General features: G+C 44.6%; 2 protein-coding genes across 3 annotated transcripts in view; one reads left to right on the top strand and one right to left on the bottom strand.

Annotated features, from left to right (window-relative positions):
* Nucleotides 1-10,730, bottom strand: part of TENT4B (terminal nucleotidyltransferase 4B) — a 48,997-nt gene extending 38,267 nt beyond the window's left edge. The window contains exon 1 of one of the 2 annotated variants that reach the window (XM_083750497.1): nucleotides 9,521-10,730. In XM_083750497.1, coding sequence (XP_083606623.1) covers nucleotides 9,521-10,305 — 785 coding nt within the window. In that variant the 5' untranslated portion in view covers nucleotides 10,306-10,730. The remainder of the gene's footprint in view (nucleotides 1-9,520) is intronic. The other variant, XM_083750496.1, reaches the window with a different exon arrangement.
* The window catches only part of ZNF423 (zinc finger protein 423), a 422,985-nt gene that overhangs the window by 5,570 nt on the left and 399,328 nt on the right, over nucleotides 1-18,087 (top strand). The gene's annotated exons all lie outside the window — the stretch shown is intronic.

Genomic DNA, 18,087 nt, shown 5'->3' with positions numbered 1-18,087 from the left:
AAAAGTTATGGAAAAGCTTACACTCAAAATAGGACAATCTGAAGGCTTTAAGTTACTCTATATGGGAAACGCAGTAAGAAAAGCACTGCTAGCTTGGGACATGTGGCATTATCAGATTTGCTGGTAATTAGCTAGCTTGAAGGTGAAAGTCTGCAAAGTACTTTTTGGCACCAACAGATTGATAGCAATAATGGATTAGCTAGTGCTAGAAATCTGCCACACGTTAACAGGATTGGAGAAAGGTAAAATTAATAGTCAGGGGTCAGCAAGGTTTATCTTGTCTGGGCCGGATTGGTCCTGCAGAGATCCCTCTGTGGGTCGGATTGTGCGCACACCCCTGTGATTTTCAACATCTGCACATGCGGAGAGTCCCTGCGCTGTGTGGGTTTAGCGCCACACGCGAGTGGGCAGCTCAGTTCGGGGGCGGCTCATGGGCCAGTCAAATGACCTCCGCGGGCCACTTCCGGCCCATGGGCCTTAGGTTGCTGACCCCTGTTAACAGTGTAGCTAATTCAAAAGCCCTTCAGATTGAGAATATATATGGGAAATGATGAAAAACCTCAACATCATTTCTTCCAATTGTGAAGTTGGCAGCCCTTGCCTACTAGTACAACAGCAAAACTCAGCCTCCAAGAGAGAAAAGTTCCTGCAAACACAAGAGGCACTCCAGGTATGCAGAAAAAGTTGTGTATGTGTGTACACGTAGGTTTCAAGAGACCTATGGGGAAGTGTGGAAGGATAAAGGGAAGGCTGACACCTACCCCTGTGCATTGCTCTCAAGCTGCCCTGTAACTTTTGAAAGCGTGACAGCAGATTGTAGGAACAACACGAGACTATTCATATTGACAGCTGGAACCTAACACTGATGGGGTGCATCATGACCCTGATACCCTCCAGCTCAAGATTCCTTTAAAAGGGTACAGAGGGATTGGAAAGATAAATGGTTCCCTTAAAACAGATCAACCCTTAAAAGGACTAGTTAAGCTGTGGATGGGGCACACTCATTCAGCAGTTTGAAGTATTCTGGAAGGGGCAGGAATTAAAGAATCTGCGCACCTTCAGGTATGCATTTTAGGGGAGACTTCATAGCTTAGTGAGAGAGAACCCATTTCAGACACTCCACTGGAAGATTCAGACACAGATGTCCTAGTTCTATGCCTGGGCCCTATTGCACATTAAAGTAGGAGAAATGATTTCCCTATCATTTACTCCTCTTGATTATTTACAGGCAGGGTTTGAAATTAGCAGGGTGCCAGGTGCATTTTGCGCCTAAACATTCTCCATTTGTGAAGAAGAAGAAGAAGAAGAAGAAGAAGAAGAAGAGGAGGAGGAGGAGGAGTTTGGATTTGATATCCCGCCTTTCACTCCCCTTCAGGAGTCTCAAAGCGGCTAACATTCTCCTTTCCCTTCCTCCCCCACAACAAACACTCTGTGAGGTGAGTGGGGCTGAGAGACTTCAAAGAAGTGTGACTAGCCCAAGGTCACCCAGCAGCTGCATGTGGAGGAGCGGAGACGCGAACCCGGTTCCCCAGATTACAAGACTACCGCTCTTAACCACTACACCACACTGGCTCTCTGTGAGTACCTCCAGAAGTCTGGGTGCCATTTTTTGCACCTGGCTAACACTCAAGAATTACTGAAATGTATTTTCTTTGAAGCCTCAAAGTATATGTTAAGGATTGACAGTATGTTAAGGAGTTTAACAATAAAGAGTAGAGTGTTTTGAAAACTGAAGTATTAATTCATTTTGATCAAAATAATAAATAAAAAGTGTTGCTGACACACCCACCCCATGGTGATTAGACATTCTGTTTTGGCGCTCACAATCCAGGTTTCAGAAGCCATTTGGCTCCTAGCTTTCCTATCCCAGTTTCTGACACTGTTCACAGTCATGTTCATATTACTGAACACTAAACTATTATCACAGTGTTGTCTCCCTCTTTCAGTACTGAAAAAAAATGTTTAATACCAATGGTGCTGGAGATCAAATAATAAAAACAGCAAAATATTCAGATAGTTTACACGTTTGGACTTAAAATGAGGAAATTAAAGAGATTTCAGACTGTTACCATCTCATTTCCCCAAAGTGGACTGATTTCTTTGCTGAACTATGCTACAGGAAGGAAAGATGAATTTGTCTCCAATCTATTATAGCAACTTCATGTTTACTTGCACTGCAATACTGGAAAATTAGCTCATTTCCACCAATGAACTCTGGATGGGGGGAAAATGCATGGTTACTGCAAATTAATTTTATTACATTTAGAGAAAGTAAGGTGATGTGCTTTGGTAGAATTAACAATAAGAAATAAATATATTGGGGGAAATACGCTGAAGTACTCTGTCATCAAACAATGAGTAGGGAAGGGATATGTTCAATGTGATTTAATTTGGGTAAAAAATGGTTACTGGTATTATTATTATTATTATTATTATTATTATTATTATTATTAAATTTGTATACCATACCATACCCATAAATCTCAAGGCAATATCAATGGATGGGTCTGTGAACTTTTTCATATATCATCAATCTACCAAAAAATCACCCTAATAGCTACTCGTTCCATTCTGGAGAATAATGAAATATATACAGTTGACCCAAAGCATTTTCAAAATGTAGTAGCATGACAGCTGATTCTATGTTGCTAGATTTCTGCATATAGAATGTCAGAAACAGGCCATAATAAAGTGAAATCCTTATTGTTTTTGTCACTAAGTTGTATAAAATATAAATGCAGGTTACTAAGGCAGCTATTTAGATTAGAAGGTATTTTTGGAATTAAGGGAAGAGGTGTTGCCACTTCAAAGACTACCACGAGAGACCTACCTGCCTCCTGAATTGATGAGCAAATGTGAAAGTTATTGGCCACCACATGGTGTGAGAGCCTACAAAAAGAGGAGGCATAAGGGCCCTCCGGGTGAGAGCTAGAACATCTGCATCATCCCAGATGAGAGATGCTTCTGGGTCCCCTGGATGTTTGGAAAATTTGGATCTCAACTACCGGATAACATGGTTATAGGGAATCCCTGTCCACACTGTCTTTTCTTTGCTGTTGCTGTCAAGGGAAATTTGTTGGATCAAGGCTGGTATGAAGTGCAGGGCAAAGAGGAGGAGGGCTTCCTTGGGCAACACGCTATCAGGCAAAAGTCTAGGTGGTCAAATTTGGCTTGTGGTTTCTTAAGTGCCTGGAAAGCGATGTAGGATGTAGGAGAATGTGAACAGTATTAAAAATATGACTGCATGTGGAGCTTGAAGGTGCAGCTGCAATCTTTACCTTCCTAAATGAAAGGTGGGGATGTTCAGAGAGGGGAAGGGAGGCACATGAGAGCAGGGAAGGAAGACTGCCACACATAAGAGTGTGGTTCCCATCCAATGCATGCAATTTAGTTACAATGAACCTCTGTGGAACAAACACCCTTTTGGAATGGCGATTCCCCCCCTCCCTGCCCAACACACATTTTCTCTCTGCTAGGCATCATTCTCTGTTTAGTTTTCAGCTTGTCTTGTTTTATACAGTGCTGTATGGATTTTTTTGTTTACTTATTGACATTATGGCCATTTCCAATATGTTTTTGAATTGTTATACTTATTGTTAATTTGATATGTGGTGAGCCGCTTGAGGAACAATTTTGTGGAAAAGAAGCATACAATTAGACAGGTGAGGAAAACTGATACTGGATTATTGTGCAAAGATTCAAATGGACTGTCTTACCTTTCAATTTATTGGTAGACAACTAATGGATAACATTACTCAGGAGCCTCTCTGGATATCCCTGTATAAGAACTTTTATCGCCTTGTCTACAGCTGTTCCATTAGTCAGCGATACAGAATGGGTTCAACTGCTCTGTGGTATGTACAAATTATTTTAAGACATGCATTTTGCTGATGCACCTTGCTAAACCAGCTACTGTCTCATGTATTTTATTTCTGACCCTTCAATAATAAATTCAAAGCACAATGAAAAACTATTTTTAAAATGAAAATTATTAAAATGGGTGGTGTGAAAGAACATAGTACAATACTTTTATGGGCAAAAAAGTACTGCAAGATTATATTCTCCATGAAGTACAGGTAACGGTAGCCAGTAAATTCAGCTGCATTTTGGCAAAGAGATGACCCTGCTTTGAAGGCTGGGGCCTTCCAATCCTACAATTTATTATTTTAAACTCAACATGTCTTTCATATGTCTAAATCAGACCCTGTACCTTGATGGGTGACCAGGAAGGAAGCTAAGCTTGCTTGAGTTCACTGAAATTCCACTGCTGGAAGAGAACTGTTAGTACAGTGGTACCTTGGGTTACATACGCTTCAGGTTACAGACTCCGCTAACCCAGAAATAGTGCTTCAGATTAAGAACTTTGCTTCAGGATGAGAACAGAAATCGTGCTCCGGTGGTACGGCGGCAGCAGGAGGCCCCATTAGCTAAAGTGGTGCTTCAGGTTAAGAACAGTTTCAGGTTAAGTATGGACCTCCGGAACGAATTAAGTACTTAACCCGAGGAACCACTGTAAGTGGTAGTGCTGATCAGCTTGAGAAACAGTACAGGTAGGAAATGGTTTTGATTCAATGGGAGGGGGTACAACATGCTTCACATGTGTGAAGTCCAAATTTCCATCTCTGATCTTGCTACTTAAAAGGATCTGAGATAGCAGAGCAAAACCTATTATTATCATCATCATCATCAATTGAATTTATATACCGCCCTATACCTGGGGGTCTCAGGGCGGTTCACAGAATAATTCTATACCCATAATGCTGGAGATCTACTGCTGTCAAGGCATGCAGCATTTGACTAGATGGATCAATGGCCTGACCCAATGTAAGACTGTTCTTTAACCAAAGCTTGCAACTGGATGAGCACCCCTAGCAGAATATACTAATACTACTCAGAGCAAGCTAAAAGGTTAAGTAGCCAGCACTGCTAGCATCTTGTAACACTGCAGTCAGGAAAGATATACAGTGGTACCTCGGGTTAAGAACTTAATTCGTTCTGGAGGTCCGTTCTTAACCTGAAGCTAATGTCACCGTGCCGCCACCACACAATTTCTTTTCTCATCCTGGAGCAAAGTTCTTAACCCAAGGTACTATTTCTGGGTTAGTGGAGTCTGTAACCTGAAGCGTCTGTAACTGTAATGGGATCAGAGTGCTGGCCAGAGCAGTGGGTAATTATGTATCTATAATGCTACACCATGAAAGCAATTTATTTTTGCAAAATAGACAGGTTATTAGGGAAACAAGGTGCTGTAAGAATAAATAACTATGTGATAAACTAGTGTTTAGGACATACACACAACAGTTGGAACATTTCAACACTGAAGCCCATGAGAGAATGGTGGGTTCTGCCATACAGAATGTTCAAGCTCTGATTTCCTGCAATGAACAGGGAGTTTGAATAGATGGCCTACAAGGCTCTCTACAACCATAACAAAAACATCAGAAGATTTTGTCGACAAGTATTATACTGACCAGTTTTCTGAGATCCAAAAGCTAACCGCAAAGGTTTGAAGATGTAGTGAGTATTAACAAATAATAAAATTATAAATATAATCATATTTTTGTTAGGATTACATTTTAAATGATCATCATTATAACACTTAGGTCAACACAGGAGTTGCCAAAATGAAAGATCATGAGATCTGCTTTGAGTAATGATTACTAATCTGAGGTGATGATTATCTTGAGGTTGTTTTTTTTATGCAGCCTTATTCTGACTGCGACTACAGAGCACAATATTACCATAGTTTACCTCACAGGTCAATGCATCTGAGTAGCACACACTATTTTCTATGCTTTCTCAACACCCAATGCCCAACTGTGGTTGCATTTGGACGTAATGTTCAACTATGGCTTAGAGTTATGTGCATGACCCTTGGGCTTGTTAGCTCTACCCTCTGGCATGACCAAAAGCTTTCATTTCCATTTACATGGTTAGTCTGAAGTATTATTTGGGAAACAAGCCAAATTCAAAATGTGGTTTATGATCCTGGCTTGTTTCCCAACCACAGTTGAAACAAACCACATTCTGAGCTTAGGCACCTCAAGAACTTTGGTTAGCAGGTGGGGTATAAATACCCCTGAATACATAAAATAAATAATAGAACACAGTTAACTAAGCAAAACTTCCAATCTCCTCCTTGCATCCACCCTAGAAAAAGAGCTGAACTATGATATGATGTGATGTATGAATGGACAGACTGTAGTTACAGCTTGGCATCTAGGGGCTGCTATGCCTAGAGACAGTAGCGATGAGCTGATAGAAAGAGCTGTAGCTTCATGTTAAGAGTATTTGCTTTGCATACAGAAGGTCCCAGGTAAAATCCTGTTCAGCCAGGGATAGGAAAGACTCCTGGTCTGAAGTCCTGGAGAACGGCTGCCAGTCTGTATAGCCAATACTGTACTAGAAGGGCCTACAGTCTGACTCAATAGAAGACAGTTTCCTATGGTCCTAAATGACAGTAGACACACAGCTCTAAACCATGATTTGGTTACATGTTTGGAAGCACAAACTATGGCTTGGGATCTAAACTATGTTTATCGCAGAGCATCAAACTACTGAATTTAATACCCACACTAAAACAGGGGACAGTACTTAAAGAAATGCACAAAAACAACATCTAACAGACAATTAAGCCTCAGCCACTTTCAGAAGTACAGTACAAGCCTATCTCAAAATTACAGGATTCCCCAGAAGAGAAAACAGTGCACATGGAGAAAAGGTTTGTCCATTAAACTACAAATTTCTACAATAGTAATTGATATTATATCATAAAAATGCAAAGTAAGACTTCTATACCTGTCTGCAAGATGGAAGGGGAGGTGATTTTTCATAATCTGCTTTGCAGGAGAAACTTAGAGGAGTTCCATTCTTTGAAACCAGATTTGTCAACAGAAAGTTTGGGAATTCTAAATGGAACTCTTTTCTTCAGTTTAAGCAAACACTTCGTACTCCAGAGGTAACATTACATTTACTGCAAAGGTTCATATGGGTCCCACATGCCTTGAAGCAGGTTCTAAGAGAGACATACTGCTACCTGAATAAATCCACACGCAACACCAGCAATAAATATGCAGCTAAAATATTCTCTTCTCTACACATTCTAACCTTCTGTGAATATGAGACAATGTGTCCACCCTGCAATGAAAATAATAATGCTGACTCTGCAATGGCACCAGCATTTGTAAAATTAGAAAGTAATGAGAAGTCGAGGTAAAAATCACTGAAACGCTTCCATATATACACAAGATTATTACGATTAAAGATACACAAATCAAACAAGTAAAAGCTGCAAACTACCTTGAAACTACAAAAGCCAAATTGTTTTGCTGAACACTGCAGGTTGTAACTAATGTTAGCTCTACCCAGAGAACCCCCCCTAAACTAAATGGGCATAACTAACACATTGTTGACAGATGTTACATATTGCTGTAAAAATCATTTGAAGTGTACTAAAACACAGTGAATGTGGAATGCTACTACAGTTAAAAAGAAATTCCCAAGCACAGAAGAAACAGGCAGCATGGCCACTTCCTAGAGAACTTTAAAATGCTAGCAATGTCAAAAAATAAAAGCAAAAAGAGCAGACAGGATATGATGGAGGCACAAGAATGGGGCTTTGAGCACAGGTGGGGCATTTTAAGACACGTTGAAATACCTTACATTTAATTTAACAAACGTGTGTGTAACGTGCCATGGAGGAGTTGTGCATCAACTGCGCAGATGACTTTCTTCCACGCCCTCTTTGTACTGCACACAGGCAAAACATTTGTATTCAGAAAGGCACCTATCCCCTGGGACCTTGCATAATGTAACATTATGAGTGACAAAGATTCTCTTTAGAAAATGTGGATTGTACAGAAAATCAGGTCTTTGCAGGAGCTGATAGATGAGGTAACATCCCCTTCCCTGATGTGTTGAACACACAGGCCTTGGTAAAAACCCAAATGTATAGCCCCTGAATGCCATGCTCTTTTTCTCTCTCTGTGTGTAGTAGGCTTCCTGGCCCACACACTACCATGCATTGGAACACATGCTGCGACAGCACAGAAAGACTCAACCCTCAGCGTGTCCTTTGATACCGTGCACATGTGCACCTATTGCTGTGGTTCTCAAGAACATGAGTAGCATGCATTTACTAATTTTCTTCCCTCCATAGAAAAAAATATGCACCTGAGTGCTTCTCCACCCTTTTACATGTGCAATGACCAAATAGCACACCACAGCAAAAATATATAATCTGCGTAACAGGAGATGTGAAAGCTCCCCCCTTCCTGCATTTCAACTTGGATGCACATAGCACACAAAGGTAGAGGAATTCCCATATTCAAAAGAAACAAAGAAAGGGGTGCACTACATCCCAATTTGAGAGAAGGAAGAGAGAAAGAGAGAGACTGACTTGCATCTCAGATAGGAACAGGAACATATTCTTGCTTCCCACGCCATGTGCTCCTGGGCCAAGATTGCCAGACAGCATGTTAAAGAGACCACCTCCTATTAAAGCACATCATTTGCTGCAGAACAAAATGAAAAATGCTACAAGAACTCATATGAGTTATTGTGGATCTCCAGATTAAAAAATAAAACAGTAATACAGGGGTCTTGGTGGTCACATGTTCTCCCCTATGCACCCACCCAATGGCCATTGTGCTAACTGCACCCCAAATTCTGTCAAATTCAAACCTGAGCAGCTGACAAATCTGGCCAATCCCCAAACACACTCCAGGCCCTTTCAGACCTCTGCAGCAAGACAACTCTGTCCCCTGCCCCAATGCCAAAAAGTAAGGGCACAACAGCATTGCCTTGAGTGGCAATCATGTAATCCAGACTAGCCCCCAAGAACAATCCTTCAACAAACCTACTCCGCCATATATTTTCCAGCCTAACCTAGCTAGCATCCCAACCACCTTCCTGACATTGGTATCACTGCCACAGGTTCTTCACTCCAGCTTGTAGGTATGAGCTTTTGGTCAAGTTTCTACTTCTGTCCAGTATTTCTCAATGCTAGCCTATGAGCAATGGGGGAGGGGGACGCCTCAAACAGCACTGGAGAACAGCTATGGAAACCTCAATGCTAAAGGATCCTTAAAAAAGAAGAATCTGCCAGCACATGTGGAATAGCAGCACAGCCTGGCCACTGAGTAACTTCTGCCACCCTAGGCGTCTGGGACTCGACCTGTGGGTCCTACCTCTAGGTCCAAAGGTATAGAAACACTTAAAAAGAAAAAAGGAGGTAAAAGGAAAAGTGAACGAATGAACCTTTGCCTGGAATACTTGCTCTTACCAATCGATACATTAAGTACACATTGCCGGGAAGCAACTGCTCCACCGTTTTATAACCTTGACTAGGGCCTAGTCACACTACCCGCCCCTTTTATTTTCCCCACCCTAACCCTACTTCCCCCGCCCCGATGTGATCCCCTTCCCGAGGCCTCCCTCCACGGTGGAAAAAAAGAGATACTGGGGGTTGGGAGAGAGGGAGAAAGAAGCGCCAGCCTAACCCCCATGTTGGTCTCCTCACCCCACCACTCCTTGGCTGTAGTTCGCCTTCTTCCACGGGGTGCCGGTGTAGGCGGGCTCGTCCGGGCCAGCTTGCGGCCTCCCCAGGGGCCCGTCCCCCGGCGCCGGGACCCCGCTCTCCCCGGCGGGCCCGAGCAGGAGGGTGTAATTGAGCCCGAAGGTGCTGGCCTTGTTGTCGCGCTTCCTCTTGTTGCTGGCGGCCGAAGAACCCGAGCCGGCGGGCGGCGATGAAGTGGAAGACGAAGAAGGGCCAGCTGCCGAAGAGGCGGCGGCGGCGGCCGGGGAAGGAGAAGAGGCGGCGGCGGCGGTGGAAGAAGAAGTAATAGAAGAAGACGAGGAGGAAGAGACGGCCGCGACAGGAGGCGCTGGGGCTGCAGCCGCTGCCCGGGCGCCGGGCCTGCCTGCCCAGGCGGTGGCGGCCGGCGGCTGCGGAGAGGAGGCCTGCCGCCGGTGGAGGTGGTGGTGGTTGTGCTGCTGGTGGTTGGCGCTCTCGAGCGGCAGGAAGTCGGGCTGAGGGTCGCAGCGGGGGCCGCGGGACATGCCGGGCGGCGAGGCCGGGCCGACCCCGGGGTTGGCGGCGGCGGTGACGGCGGTGTTGCTGCTGCTGCTGGAGGCGGCCGAGGCGGGCTGCTGCTGTTGCTGCTGCTGGGCGCGCTGCTGCTCGTGCTGCTGCTGCTGCTGGAAGTAGAGATTGCGGACCCCTTGCGTGGTCTCCCAGATCTGCATCCACAGGCGGTTCGAGGGGCCGAGCTGCTCTGGCTGGAACCAGGCGATCCGGGGATCCATCAAACGGGGACCCGGCCCTCGAGAGACTGGGCGGCGGCGGCGGCTACTCCTCCCCCGCCTGGCCCGGCCCGGCCCAGCCCAGCCGGCCGAGAGCGCGGCGGCGCCCACCGGCTCGCAGCGCTAATGGCGGGCGGACGAAGGCGGCGGCGGCGGCGGCGAGCAATGGAGAGAGAAAAGGGAGACTCTCCTCCGCTGCGCTGTGTCGGCGGCGGCGGCGCCCTCCTCCTCTGCCCAGTGAAATGACTGGCGGTCCGGGGCGAGAGAGGTCGGCCGGGCGCTGAGTGGCTTCCTCCTTGCTTGGGCTGCTCCCACTATCGTTGCTCCTTCGCCGCCGCCTCCAGCACACAGCAACCCCCGCCCCTCTCGGCGAGCGAGGCGGGGCCTTGGCGAAGAGGTGGCTGCCGCCGCCGCCGCACGGGCCGCGCGTAATAAAGGCGTGGGAGGAAGACGAAGGAGGAGGAGGAGCAGGCGGCGGCGGCGACGACGAAGGGAGAACCGCGCTGTGGCCGGGCTTGGCTGCTGCCGAAAGCGTGCGCGGTTCAGGGCTCGGCTAGGCCCGGCCTGGCTCAGCCTGCCTCTGCCGTCGTCGTCCTTCTCCCCCTCAGGCGCGCTCCAGTCCATGGAGTTACATCCTCCACCATGGCAGTCGCACCGTAGCGACGGGCCGCGCTGTACACTAAGCACGCACGCTTCTTTTCTCCTTTCGAGATTATTACTGTTACCATCACCATCGTTATTTCGTGATATAACAATAGCTCTTACGTCGTTCTTTCACTTGGGATGGGGTGGGGGGACACACAGACACAGCGAAGAAGCTCCCGCGTTCTTCCGGAGGAGGGGAAGGCGCGTTTCTGGGGTCACAGAAGGGGGAGCCCTTAAAAGGGCTGACCCGGGATCATGGGGCTGGTCGTGTCCTCTTACCCCCACCCTCACCCCCGCGTCCCATTTCTTTCCGCCGCGTGAAAGGGGCCATCACGCAACTCCCAGCATGGCAAGAGTCCAGAGGTGCAGCCATGTTAAGTCCTGGTTACGGCAAGCGCCAAAATCGAGACCTCTCGGCGCCTTCGAGGGCTTGGGCTGCCATCCTGTGTATACGCGCTGAACTGGGACCGAGTCCCATTTGAACGGGAAAGGACTTCACTCCTGAGCGGGGCAGGCGCAGGGTTGCGCTGAAACTGATTTTATTATTTTATTGCGGCATGGGCTTCTGTGGACTAGAGGCCATTTTATCAGAACACACACACATCCGAGGCATTTCAAATATGTGTAACACAAAATGTAGTCTTGTGGCACCTTAAAAGGACTGCTTCACTTAATGCTGCAGAAACTTTCAGGGAGCTACACCAGCGGCGTGCTTCGGCTGTTCAGCCTAAGTCTCACCATAACTAGCTGGTGCTTTGAACATTAAAAATCCTAGCAACAGTACTCCTGTAAGAACAAAAGAAGCTCCGGTTGAATCAGGTTTATGACCCAACTATTCCTGCATCCTGTTGTTCACCCAGGTGCCTGTGGGAATCCTGCTGCAAGTAGGATTCGGGCATAAGAGCCCTCTCCCCTCCTGTGGTTTTCAGCAACTGGTATTCAGAAGCATTGCTGCCTCCAACTTACATGAAGTTGTCTAATCTATCTATCTAGGTCTGTAGCTATCATCACTGCCTCATGTATGTGAGCAAGTGTCATAGTTTAACTATGTCCTGCATGAATAAGTTCTTCTTTTTATCTGTCCTACATCTCCCACTGTTCAGCTTCACTGGATGTCCACAAATTGTACTATTACGAGAGTGGAAAAACAACTTTTCTCTATCCGCTTTCTCCATACCATGTATACTTTTATAAACTTCTATCATGACCAGAGCCATAGCTAGGTGATCTTGCGCCCCTGGCAGAACCATCCAGATTGCACCCCCTAGCCATGGACAAATTAGCTCTTTTTTCCAACTCTCCTCCAACCCCAACCCCCCCATTCAGTTCACTCTCTATTGAAAACCATTTCTTATGAGGCAATGATCAATATTTATATTTATGGACATATTTTAGCCGATTTTGCGCCCCCCCCATCGCCTGCGCCCCTGGTGGAGGCCCACCTCACCACCCCTAGCTACGACCCTGATCATGACACCTTTCTCATCTTTTCTCTAAACTAAAATATCCAAGACATCACAACCTTTCTTCATAGGAGAGTTGCCTGCAATGACACGATAATAAATTGATTTGTTGACAAGCTGCTATTTCTTTATGCTACCCCAACCCCAAATCTGTCAACCCAACCATCCCTATGATTGTTTTAATAAAGGGCAGTCTAACTTCTCATACCAAGTGGACCACAATAGCACTTCAACATGGAACCTGCAAACCGCACACTGCCTTGTTGTGCAGAGGGCGAGGCGGTGAGGCCAAAAATTGACACCCCACCAGACCACCATGCTTCCTTCCCAAAGGGATAAGTGAGGCACCAGGCTTTGAGGAGGCGGCACAAGGGTCAGGCAGGGTCCTAGAGCTCTCCCGTGTTCTTCTCAAAGCTGGAAAAGCACTAACTAGGCTTTGGAAAGTAGGCTAGAGTAAGGTTACCAGATTTTTTTCAATGAATCCGGGGACACTTTTCAACTTCAATTGATTTTGTATGGGGACTGATTTGTAAATCCGGGGACTGTCCCCAGGAAACGGGGACGTCTGGTAACCTTAGGCTAGAGGCCCCTAGGACCTTTTTCCCAAAGCCCATAATCTTGTTTTCCCGGCTTTGGGAAGGCAGTGCAAAAGCTGTGGGGAGGGTGTCAAATGTTTCCAAGGGCTGCCAAAAAAGGCAGTGAGGGCTTCATGTGGCCCTCAGAGTGCATGTTAGACCATCCTGTTCTAATAGTTCATTTATGTCACTTTACATTGTAAGAGGCTTTGTACCTTATCCTCACAACCTACTGCTCTCACACACCTCCATGCACGCAAATCTTTTGCTGGAGAGACAACAACACACACTCTCCTTCAGTTGCTGTCTGTGTCCACTATCTTCATAAACAGACGTGCCATCTCTCCTTTAGGTTTGCCTGCATTCTATCCACCATACCAATTGGTTTTTCATACCATGCCTCCTCTGTGGAACTTGTGAAGTACCGTAATACTAAAGATAGTCACTTTGACAATGAGTAGAGCGCATTGTTCAGCTCTCTACTTACTTACTAATGCTACGCTTCTCCAACACATATAGGATTAGATACGTTTGCCAAATTCACATTCCCAGGTCCTGACAGCTCCCCCAATTTTGTTTTAAATTTAAGGACTTGGTCAAGACAGAACAATAACCAAGCCTGACAAAATAATTTAATTAAATGGGAAATAAGATTACAGCTGCAGCTCAGTAGCAAAGCATCCCAGCTTCAATGCCCAGCATCTTCAGGTAGGGCCGGGAAACATTCATTTGAAATCCTGGAGAGCTGCCATCAGTGTAGACAATACTGAGCGACATGGACCAATATAAAGCCACTTTCTATCTTCCATTTGGAAACAATGATTTGTCTCTGGTAATAAGAGACTAATTTTGCAAAATTCAATAAAATGAGACTAATTTGTGATAAAAGTGCACCATTTCCCCCTTTAGTCTCATTTTTACGATCCCAAGCAGGTAAGGAAAGCAAGCTTTATTGAACTCTTTCTGTCTGTAATATTGGACTAACAGGCTATATTCAGCGTGGGTCAACCGCACTGCAGGCTTGTCTTACAATGTTGCTTCCAGGAATACATAGACCATAGCACCTTTTACTTTCCAGTTTTATATTCCGATTCCCGCCCCTCCCCTGGCTTCTTTAAATCTGTAGATTGGCTTATAACCATTATGCCTTTTTCTGACTTACACAGTGGCTCCAACTTTCTCCACCTTTCTTTGCTTTTTAATTTACTTTCTAGAATATGGTCATCCTCAAACTCACTGCCATTAGTGTGATCCTTCCTTTTTCAGATACTCGATTGTTTCTTCATGTTGTGCTTTGGTTATCTTCCCTTTCTGCTCTTATCCATGAGTTTTCCTCCCAGATTTATTAATCATGTTCACATATTTTGTAGTATACAAAATCTTTGCTATTATTCACAAATGTGAAAGAAGTGTGTAGCCCAGACTAGATGGCAGTGAAAGAATGAGACTTACTATGGGAACATCCATTGAGATTACTTCTTTGTCCCCATACCACCCCCGCAAATATATTTTAAATGTTAAATGGGCACCACTTTTCCACTATCACAAGGTCAGGTTCAAAAAAGGGACTTCTGCGGGTCCCTTTTTTGAACCATTATTTCAACATGAGAAATGTCTGTTATATAAACACACACACACTTATTAAATGCTGGGAGGGGGCAGCCAAAGAGCTGAGGTCAGCAATATAGCATGCAAGTAAGTGAAGACAGTGTTGGTAGATGTATTAGCAAACTGGTAGATGTATTAGAAAACCAGATAAACTGTCTGGTTGACTAAAGGGATAGTCCTTTTCAAGTGCAAACTTCTATAGTTGCTAATGTGTTTCAGAACACATTTGTTTGAGACCTCCAGGTATAGGGCGGTATATAAATTCAATAAAAATTAATAATAATAATGTTGTTCAACATAGTATTCGGGGCCTGAACTAGTTTCTTCAGGTCAGCTATTTCAGGCCTTCAAAAGCATACTAAGTGCTAAATATGTGAGTGTCCTTTCTGGAGAACACCTTGCTACCACTTCCTCCACAAACAAAAGTTCATCAAAACCATTAGCAAAAATAATTCACAGAATCTTAATCACTATGAATCCACATAAATGAAGAAGTAGTTTGTCAAGTTGAAAATATTTGAACGAGTAACAAAAAATGTTACGCTATTTACTTGTAGCTTGTGCCTCTCTATCACTCAAATGCATTCTGCACTTAACAGGGATGGGGAACCTGTGGCCCTCCAGATGTTGCTAGACTAGAACACTCATCAACTCCAGCCAGCATGGCCAATGGGAACATTAGTTCAACAACATATAGAAGGCCACGCTCCCCTTCACTGAGCTAGACCAGGCTTCCTCAACCTGGGCCCTCCAGAAGTTTTTGGCCTACAACTCCCATGATCCCTAGCTAGCAGGACCAGTGGTCAGGGATGATGGGAATTGTAGTCTCAAAACATCTGGAGGGCCAAGGTTGAGCAAGCCTGAGCTAGACCATACCACCTACAGTGGCATGCCTGGCAGCAATCTAATCTGGCATTTGCAGAAATTGTAGATAGCTATGAAGAAAACTGCACCCATAAAGAATGGTCGAACACCCAAATTTTCGGAATTTGTTTTACAGATGGGGGGCGGGGAAACACTTATTGCCAAAGACATCACATGACAATTGTAAGGTGAATCCCACAACCCAAGGCATTAGTGTTGCTCAGTAGCAAAAGACAAATATATTCCACTAGAAACACTGACCTTTTTTGTCATGCCTAAACTGAGCATCCAAACCCTTCACTCAGCAAGGCATATCATCTGGTCTGATCAAAATAAGAATCTGAGGTGTGAGTTATTACTATTTGGATACTATAACATTTTCTTTCTCTCTCTCTCTCTCATACATACACACTTCGCTGAATAAAAAGGAATCTGAAGTACAGTCCTATGGAGATTACCAGGGAACCTGCCCCAACAATAATATCAAATTGCTTCAAAGCAATTTGTTGTTATTCTGTCTCTCACAGCTACAATAAACCTACCATTAAAATTATGGACTGGTCATTTCTTCGTCGGAGGGCAAACGGGCAAAAGGTAGTGAAGCAATAAACACAGGTCTCAATTAACTGGGTAAGGGAGATTGCTTTGTTTTCATTCGAGTTTCCTCATTCCGATTGTATATTAAAAAAGGTTTTAATTGTTTCGCTTACCAATGGCTCACAGAGATTTTCTATCTCTGAATGCATGATTAAAATTGCTTTGAGCAGATGGTGTGTAAAAATGTACTAAGTGGAAGCTTGATTTCTAAATGTGTAGCACCTCCCACCGAAACAATTCAGGAAATTAGCCAGCAGCAGGTACTGTTTATATTGTGTTTGTATTTAGCAACATGAAAGTGCTATCAGCCTGAACAATATGAAGAGACAGAGGCATGGCCTCTGTAAATCCTCAACATGAGATTCTCTTACCCCAGAAAAGTTGATGCTGAGATTTTCAGAGTTCCAGGTGCCGCCTTCATGCTACCTACAGCTCTGTCTGATATTGTCAACAGACACCGCTTGCAATTTCTCCTCCTTTCTCACCACACCATGGCAAAACCCAAAAGGTTTAAGAGAAGGAAAGCAGAGAAAGCAAACACTTAACAATCACCGCCAAGAATTTTCTCTCTGATTCCTGCCACCCTCATGCAGAACTAGCAATGTGTTTGTGGAGAGAAAATGTCCCTATGAAAGCAGGGCTAAGGTGGTCAGTTTATTGTGTCTTTAGAGGTACGGTTTATTTCCTAGATCTGGAGTCGTGTGATTATTGTTGTCAGCCAGGGATATAAGCACAAATCAGAAATTCCCCATTAAGCCAGATGGGCGGGGTATAAATAATAAATTATTATTAAATTATTATTATGAAAATGTTTAAAGGTAAAAAAAAAAAAGAAATTCCCCATTATTACAGGGCTTCAGTATTTCCAATATTTTACGTATTTTGTGTGATTGCAATTCATGTCATGCCCCTCCACCCCCACAACTTAAGACAAATACTTAACAAACTGAATCACTTTTCAAATAAAATACTATTCAGTTAAAACTTGGCTTACTAAACAGAATCCTTCCAACTTTCCAACTTGTAATCTCCACAATATATATTTTAGTAGAACTGCAAATACTTTAAACATATTTATTTATATGCATCCAAGTTTAGTGCAAAAACACTAAACTATGTGTGAACCACTATGAGCCACTATGATGTGGCTCATTTACCTGCCCATTTGAAACATCACCAGATTCTATGCAAGGTGGGGAGGAGACACTGATCAAATAGCCTTTTTTCTCTATCCAACAATACACAATTTTTAAAAAAGAAAAAACCTCATAGATTTTTGGGCAGGGGGGGTATTAAGAAACAAAATGTAGCGTATTTTCTTGGCCCTAGTATACCGTATTTTTCCGTGTCTAAGACTAGGTCCGCCCCCCTAAAAAATAATGTCTGAAATTTGGGGGGGTCTTATACACGGGGGCCATCTCCCCCCATTTTCTTAAATCAGAGTCCCCCAAAATAGGGGTTGTTTTATACATGGGGGCATCTTATATGGTATATAACAGTTTCAAGGTGATATGACAACAGTCTATGCTACAAATGGTAAAAGAATAATATGCTGAGGATTCCTCTGCTGTGTTGCTCAGGAAGCCTTCTGCAAGTTGACACCTTAGAAGACCATATGTACAATCTTTTGCTGTATGAATGGTGCAGTGCAGAGGATCCAGGTGACTGATACACCAGGGCACGGCCACCCAAAACCTCAATTCACCTGACCACATGTGGCATCCTGCTTGCAGACATCCCCATGGAACCTGGTTGGACATTGTATGAACAGGATCCTGGAGCAGATGGGCCTTTGGTCTGACCCAGCAGGGCTCTTCGGATGTTCACACATGCATGCTGCACACCTGTCAGGAGCCAGCAGAACTGAGTCACAGAATGAGACCTGTGCTAGTTGACGCCTTGGTAGAAGAGGCAGCTTTAAAGCTGGGCACCCTGTGAGCTGGGTAAGGCAGGAAGAATGCCAGCACAGCATATTCTTTTTCCTGGAGCTTCCATGCCCTCCCGTCCACAAACGGAGGCCAGAATTATACTCC

This window comes from Podarcis gaigeae (genome assembly GCF_964106915.1).
Source record: "Podarcis gaigeae genome assembly, chromosome: 8".
NCBI classification, from domain to species: Eukaryota; Metazoa; Chordata; class Lepidosauria; order Squamata; family Lacertidae; genus Podarcis; species Podarcis gaigeae.
This window is presented reverse-complemented; position numbering and strand designations above follow the sequence as displayed.